At 42.8% G+C, this 8,164-nt stretch overlaps 1 protein-coding gene across 1 annotated transcript; it reads right to left on the minus strand.

Annotated features, from left to right (window-relative positions):
- Positions 1–169: 169 nt before the first annotated feature.
- Positions 170–1,829, minus strand: polr2l (RNA polymerase II, I and III subunit L). Its single transcript, XM_054771600.1, has 4 exons — positions 1,774–1,829; positions 1,551–1,681; positions 997–1,102; positions 170–375 (listed from the first exon to the last, which is right to left on the minus strand). The coding sequence occupies exons 3-4, from the start codon at positions 1,089–1,091 to the stop codon at positions 267–269; spliced, it is 204 nt and encodes a 67-aa protein (XP_054627575.1). The 5' UTR covers positions 1,092–1,102; positions 1,551–1,681; positions 1,774–1,829; the 3' UTR covers positions 170–266.
- Between the last annotated feature and the right edge of the window lie 6,335 nt (positions 1,830–8,164).

Raw genomic sequence — 8,164 nt, forward strand, 5'->3', positions numbered from 1 at the left:
CACCTTTACACTCCTATTACGTACCCAATATAGTAGACATGATAAGCGATGAGACATAACTCGCACGTAGTTCCTTGTAGTATCTCGAACATAATGTGGGTCGATGGTACGGCATTAAAAAAATATAAAAGCCTCATCCATCCTTACTATTCCCACAGACAAGTCATGGTGACATTTAACAGCTTTATTTAGAAAAGAAAAACATATTTCAAAAGTCTATTGAGGTGAAAGCAACATTCTTGTCATTCGAAGGAAGCCAGTTGTAACTACTTTTCCAGAGGAGCGTAATTCAACAGCTTCTCAATCAGATCCACGTGAGAGAGGAGCATCCTGCGACAGCAGTATCTCTTCAGACCCAGGGCGTCAAGAGCGTCGCTGAGCGGGTGGGAAGAAGAAAAAGTATGTTCACAATCACTCATAGTAGCAGCAGGAGCCGCTGCTCGTACGCTCTTTCATGTTAGTCTTTAAAGACTAAAAAGACCATTTAGAGGGGTCTGAATACCCGCTAAATTGGCAACCCCTACATCATCTTAGTCTCTGGCAAACCTCACTATATGAGGTTTGTTAAGAAGCAGAGTTACAATGCCATCTACTTTACGGAGTTGTGAAACACGCTACACAGAAAGTCCCATTAGAATGTGTTGGAGGAAAGCCTGCATCAGCCCGGAATTCTAGCCAGGAGGACCCAGCAGGCCTACAGTGCCACCTCAAGCCGCTTAAAGGCAGAAGACGGAAGCGTGGTTGTCACAGTAGCATGAGGACCAGGTTAAAGGCCACACAGTGACTCTAATTCCATCGCTTCTATCGATCATCTTTCATCATTATTCATTACTGTTAAGTACCCATACAGTTTAAAATGCATTGATTATGTGTGAGGCTTAAAGTGTCAAAAAGTCATTTTTAATGGGTGCGACCATTATTTGAAGCATTTGGAATAGCTGTACTTAATATTTGTATAAGAATAAAATGTGTAACACACTTCTCAGATTGTCTTACCCTTCTGTGTACTCTGCCTGGAGGAGGCCAAGGTACATCTCCCACTTATTACCCACGATCTTTCCACATGTGAAGCACCGGACTGGGATGATCATTTTCCGAGCACCTGGACACAGGCACACTTCCTTTTACTCAGTACTCGCAAACGATTTTTAAAAAAGTGGAAGGCGCACAGTACACAGACACGGTCAGTCATGTATACATTTATCACTATGGTAACCTGTAGCTGTACTCTACAGTGATTCCGAATACAGTGCAGTGCAAAAAAACAATCATGTTAACACATTAACTCGTCACCTCTTTGACATAACCAATATTAAGTATGAAAGTGTATAAAGTTAGATAGCTCCCACTCAATGTATATTCCCATACGTCCGTAATCTTTGTTAGGGTTAGCTCATGTTTTGCTAACAACAAATTCCCATGGTTTACGCACGATGCTGTTAGCGCTAACGCTGCGATGCTAGCTTGATTTCCTCTACTAACTCGAAGAACTACTATTCAATCTACCCTAACATCTGACTAACAAAATGTTAACCTTTTATTTAACTCACCTTTACTGGCCGCGTTGCTCTACACCCAATAATTTACACGACAGCTCAGGACATGTGCTGTGCGGACTTCGAGGGAGCTAGCTTGTGTGCGTCACCACATCACGTGACGAAAAACACGTCCGGTCTTGTCCCTTCAGAATAAAGTATTGATTTAACAGGACTGATTGAATTGTAATATATTGCCAACCCTCTCGTTTTAATAGTTTCCCGTGTTTTAACTTACGTGTAAACATAAAGCTTCTCCGATTCTGCCTGTGCAGCACGGCTTCCGGTCCGCTCGGCCAACATCGGCGGAACACATCCTGTAGCCAGTAAAATCAGGCCTTCAAAATAAAAGCCAGTTGAAAAAAAAACACGGTTGAGCCATACAAAAGAAAGGATTTCTTCTTGTGGAGGATCAGAATTTTCCATATTTTCCTTGAATATTTCCATTATTTTAGAATACAAAATGATTGTGATACGTTAAATTCCTGTTACCTAATGAGTATTTCACCTGTTGAAAACACAAATACCAACCTGTAAACTGACCCTTGTTATTATTAAGGTACAACAGCTTTTGAAAAACGTTGGACTGCTCCTTGCACAATTTCCATGATTCTTTTTTTTTATTACCGTCCGAAATATACAAAACACATTTGAGGTTAGTTCACTTCCTTTAATAAAGGCTGCATCACAACCACATTCTTTGTACTGTATACACTAGGGGAGGAGGGGAGTACCCGAGATAAGATATTAGTTTTGATATATCAAAAATATATCCATATATAGCCATCATTACCATTACAGTCACCATGAACACACAAATGCTATCATTTCTAACATCATTGTCATTGCCATTTTAAACATCATACATGACCATCACCAGTGTTACATCTTCATTATTTATTATAATTTGCTACAGCACGGTATATGTGCCAACTGAGGAATCCTATCTGAATTATTGCATTTATACGCTGTTGAAGTTATTAAAAGAAGATTTTTTTTTCAGTACACTGATTTGTACAATGTCAGGTGAAGTTAGTTCTACTTTTGGCGTTGTATCATATGAATGAGTTAGGGGTGCAGAATGTACAGAAACACACACACACGAGATTAATGATGACAAATGGGTTACAAATTGTTCCACAACCTCTCAACCTAAATGAAAAAGTGGCCTTTTAACAGGGACGTGACTTGTGAATGAACACAGGAACACACACGGAAGCCAACGTGGCTGCTTGACTCAACGTTTCTAAGATCCGCTTGCATTACATTAGCATTTTATAATGCTTCTATACATACTGTACTTAGCATTTAATAAGCTTTTCAAAACCCGCCTTGATCTTGATGGCACACACAGAGAGAACAGCACGGCAAAATGAAGCCAGATTCAACTGCAGCCGCTGAACCTGATACCGGACCGCTAATGACTGGTCTGCCGGTCTACAGCTAAGTAGTTACGGTCAAAAGATGTGAGCATACAGATTTGGAACGTGCCCAGATGCTGTGCAGCTAATGATTTGTGACAACATGTGACGGGAACGTAACATTCTTATTCTACAAACAGCTTTGCAACACCAGTCTGCCATATCCAAGCCGTCATGTTGTCAGGGCATTGCATCCACCAAAACTGGACTGTTCAGGTCGTCTTAGAAGACGTTTCGCCTCTCATCCGAGCAGGCTTCATCGGCTCTTGCTTAAAGACTAGATAGGACAGTATGCACAGTCCCTTGAGACTAGAGCTGATCCCTCATATTAGCTGTCCTATCTAGTAAACTGATAGTACTAGATTCAAGAGTACTATGCATATGACAATAAAACTCTTGAATCTAGTACTATCAGTTTATGCTCAAAGACCAAATAGGATGGCAAGCACATTCCCATCAGACTGAACCTGTCCTATCAGTTTATGCAGTATGCACCGTACACTCAAATTAGAGCTGTTTATGCTTAACCAGACCAGGCAGGATAGGATGCACCATCCCATCAGGCTACAGCTGTCCTATCTTATCATTTTATGTTCAAAGACCAGATAAACAGTATGCACTGCCCCCTCAGATTAGAGCTGTCCTATCTAGTCCTCAAAGACCAGACAGAACAGTATGCAACCTCCCATCAGATTCGAGCAGTCCTATCTAGTCCTCAAAGACCAGCTAGCTGTCTTATCTAGTCCTACCAGTTTATGCTCAACGACCAGATAGGACAGTATGCACCGTCCCCTCAGACCCCTCAAAGACCAGATAGGACAGTATGCACAATCCTTCATCTGAGCTGTCCTATCTAGTCCTATCCATTTATACTCAATGACAAAATAGGATGGTTTGCACCATGCCTCCAGACTAAAGCTGTCCTATCTTGTCTTATCAGTTTATGCCCAATGACCAAATAAGATGGTATGCACCATGCCGCCAGACTAGAGCTGTCCTATCTAGTCCTATCAGTTTATGCTCAAACACCAGATGTTACAGTATGATAAGCACCACCCCCTCAGATTAGAGCTGTCCTATCGAATCTTCAAAAACCAGATAGGACAGTAAGCACTGTTTTCTCATATTAGAGCTGTCCTATTTGGTCCTATCAGTTTATACTCGATAACCAGATAGGCCCAGTGTGCGCCATCCCATCAGACTAGAGCTGTCCTATCTAGTCAGCATGAAGTGATGAAGCCTGCTGTCTGGATGACCTGGGTGAATAAGAATATTCACAGGCACATGCTGTAATGCAAACAGGCCACTCTGACACCTCAGCATGCTGAATCCCTTCTAGGCTTTTGTCAGATCATCATGTCGCATCGCATTCTCACAATAGCTTGTCTTTTGAAAAGGGAACAGAAATCCAAGATAATTCTAGAAGCAACTTTTCCAGAGCTCTTTGGAAACTGAACTTTGCTTAATGTTTCAAGCTCTAATTCTGAGCAAATACACTAAAGCAGATAAAAAGGCTACTTTTACAAAGTGTATGTGTTTGGAAATATACTGAGCACTACAGTGTAAGTTTGTTTTTAAATAGAGGGAATTATAAATTTGCTTTCATGCATATGGAATTGCTTTGAGTGACTACACCTTTGCTAGCCCAAAAGAAACAAGCTGAGTGACTCCCCATCTCCTATCTCAACCGGGACCATCTGTGTGACCCAACTCATCAGTCAATTCTCGTCGCTGAAATTAGGATTTTAATTCCTCCTTGCCAGCAGAATCGCCCCCAACAAAATGGCCCCCACTGCAATGACAGCACCACCGATGAGGAAGGGCTTCAGGTGCTCTAGAGAGTCTGAGCTGCAGGCACCTGCGTCATCTTCTGCCGCCCCATCCTGGGGGGGAGGTATCTCTGGTTCAGGGGTGGCAGGGGCAGGGTCGGCCTTACGCGGGGGGGCCGCTGGCTCCTTCTTCTCTGCTTTTGATGGCCCCTTGGGCGTGGGAGCTGCGGACTTGGCCTTGGCGTCCATGGATTGCGGGGACTGAAGTTTGCTCTAGTCAGGGACAGGAGGCTTTGTGAGGTCAGCTCTGTGGCAAACAGACACAAAGATTACGTCTGCTGTATGATCAGACGTGGGAGACATGAAATAGGAACAAGTCTTAGCATGTAGCAGGAGCGCAGGGCCTTAAATATGACCTTGAGGAAATAACACTAGGATGTGTGCGTGCTGAGCCTCCGTGCATTGTTAGTATTACAAAAAAAAATGTGTCGCTACGGCGTCCTTTTTCAAAACCCTGATGAAGACCAGCCTGCAGAACCTATTCATAGTCGCTAGGTAAATGTTGGAGAAAAGTAACCCTGATTGAATCTGCCTTTCTTATCTATTTGTCAAAGACCATGAGTCATAGGAACTATAAATAGACGACAAGATGGAGGAAGAAAATGTGCATCAACGTGACTGCTGTTGCATCCGTGAAAGTTCTCACGCGCCCGCTGACCTGACATCAGTGGATGCGTTTGGAAAGGAACACGGCTTGCATTCCACAGTCCATCCATTATGGACGCATTTGATTTAAAAAAAAAATGCCGACTAATGCATCCTGCTGCTGTCTAGTGAGAGATAAAACGGACACGACATACCTCTCCTGCAGCTCCCCAGCAATTAGCGGAATTATCAACGCAGAAAGCGCCGCAGCAGTCGCTGTTTGCCAGAATATAAGGAAATGACAGAAAGCAGAAAGATGGAGGGCACGGGGAGGAGAATAGAGGAGAGACGGGGATGTACCATCTGGCACACAAGGTGGGGGGAGTCTATTTGATTAGATTCTTCCTTTGGGGTTTAAAAACAGCCATTTTTGGATGCAGCAAGTGTTATTGCAGTTCGGTATTTCAGAAAATACAACAATATGTTTACCCATCATTAATTATTAATGAAGAAAATGGACTAAACAAAAGCAGCACACCATCAATAGCCAAAAAAATTACATGACTTTTTCAGTTGTCTTAAAGCACCTGCGCCTTTGTTGTGACTGCAGATCAGTTTGAGGGAAGGGGCTCATCAATTAAATCACCTGCTGAAGAAACTGGTTGGAGAGAAAACCTGCAGCGTCTCGGCCCTCCGGGGCACGAGTTTGACACATGTGGTTTACATAATGTGACCTGGATATTAACCAAGCGACATTGTTGTTATTATTGTTATTAACATTGTTATGCCTCACCTCACCAACAGACCACAGTATGTGAGGCTCCGTCACTGTGTGTCTGACATGGTACTCTGCAGCACAGGTGCCCCTCAGGGTACGGTGCTCTCCCCTTTCCTCTTCACCCTCTACACCTCGGACTTCACACACAACTCCACACAGTGTCACATCCAGAAGTTCTCTGATGACACAGCCATGGTTTTTTGTGTTTCAGAGGGGAATGATCTGGAATACAAGATGGTCATCAGGGACTTTGTCAGCTGGAGTGAGCTTAACCAGCTACAACTCAAGACAAGACAAAGGAGATGATCATTAACTTCCAGAGGAAACCATCCCATTTCACACCGGTGAACATCCAGGGAGCGGACATAGAGTTGGTAGACAGCTACAAATTCCTGGGTGTTCACCTTAACAACAAGCTGGACTGGTCCGTCAACACCCACGCCCTCTACAAGAAGGGCCAGAGTCGCCTCCTCCTGCTGAGGAGACTGAGGTCCTTTGGTGTGTGCAGGACTCTCTTACGGACCTTTTATGACTCTGTGGTGGCCTCAGCCATCTTCTATGCTGTGGGCTGCTGGAGAGGGGGCAGCATGGACAGGGACAGGAGCAGGATCAATAGGCTGATCAGGAGAGAGAGCTCTGTCCTGGACGGTCCTCTGGACTCCGTGGAGGAAGTGGGGGAGAGAAGGATGTTGGCTAAGCTGACATCCATCATGGACAACACCTCTCACCCGCTACATGACACTGAGGGTTCCCTTAGCAGCTCCTTCAGCAGCAGACTGTCACACCCACGGTGTAAGAAGGAGAGGTTCCGCAGATCCTTCATACCGACCGCTGTCAGGCTCTACAACACCTGCACCACCTGAACCATGTTGTAGTCACTATGTATTCTTTACTTGCGTATCTTGCTTGCTGCTGTAACAAGTGAATTTCCCTGCTGTGGGATAAATAAAGTACAATACAAATACAAATACAAATGCCGAAGAACTAAGTTACTGGTGTTGTGACACCTCGCCACAGCACAACGGCTAGCTACTAGCCTACAGCCTTAACATATATAATTTTTTTTATTATTAAGTTGGCTGCTTTGCGTATTTCACTTATCGCAGGCTATTTTGGGAACCTATCCCTCGCGATAAATGAGGGAACACTGTATACAACATTCTAGATGTCATCGGCATGTTGACACAGCAATTAAAATCATTCACCAGTTTATATATCGGGAAATAAATGTCTTCAATTGAAAACTATTTCATTAAAATAGTAAATTAACATTTATTATCACATAAACACACACAGAAGTATCCAAAATGGGTATCGTTAAGTACCGGTATACCAGGTATTGGTACCGTATGGGTTCAAATGTGAAAGGTGCCCATCCCTACTCTGACACATGATTTTCTGTCGCTACACACCATCTATGATCCACTGTGATCCACCACAACCAACTAAATGGAGGTGTTTCCACACCGCTGGTAGTACAGTATCAGTATTGGATCCATCCTAGCGCAAAAAAATAAGTTGGATGTTTTTCAGTTATCTTCTATGTTTATTTTCACAAACATCCGTGTTTTTTGTTGTGTTATTCAATACATTGTTGATATTATGTTTATATGTTGTTGAGTTATTGTGTGTAATAAAAGGGAATGGGAACTTTATTTCTGCTCAATTGTATTTAAAAAAAAAAAAGAGAGCGAGGGAATAGTTTTGTTGATGTCGTGATATTGTCTTATATGTTGTATTTATATTGAGTGAAATTGTTCAAACCAATATGGTCGTTGATAATAATGTTTTTGTTTGTGTAAAGTGGCAATGAGTTTGAATAATTTCAAAAAGTATCAGTATCGGTATTGCTGATGTGCGCCAGCATTTACTTGGTATCGGATCGATACAAAAATGTGCCGTATTGCCCCCCACCAACATCATCCTGTGACCATTTGTTCGCAAAGTATGCAGTGTCGACAATAACTCAGTAGTAAATGTTTTATTTTATGTTTTTTTCTGGATGAAGATAGTCAT

The sequence above is a fragment of the Dunckerocampus dactyliophorus genome, chromosome 3, assembly GCF_027744805.1.
Source record: "Dunckerocampus dactyliophorus isolate RoL2022-P2 chromosome 3, RoL_Ddac_1.1, whole genome shotgun sequence".
Lineage (NCBI taxonomy): Eukaryota > Metazoa > Chordata > Actinopteri > Syngnathiformes > Syngnathidae > Dunckerocampus > Dunckerocampus dactyliophorus.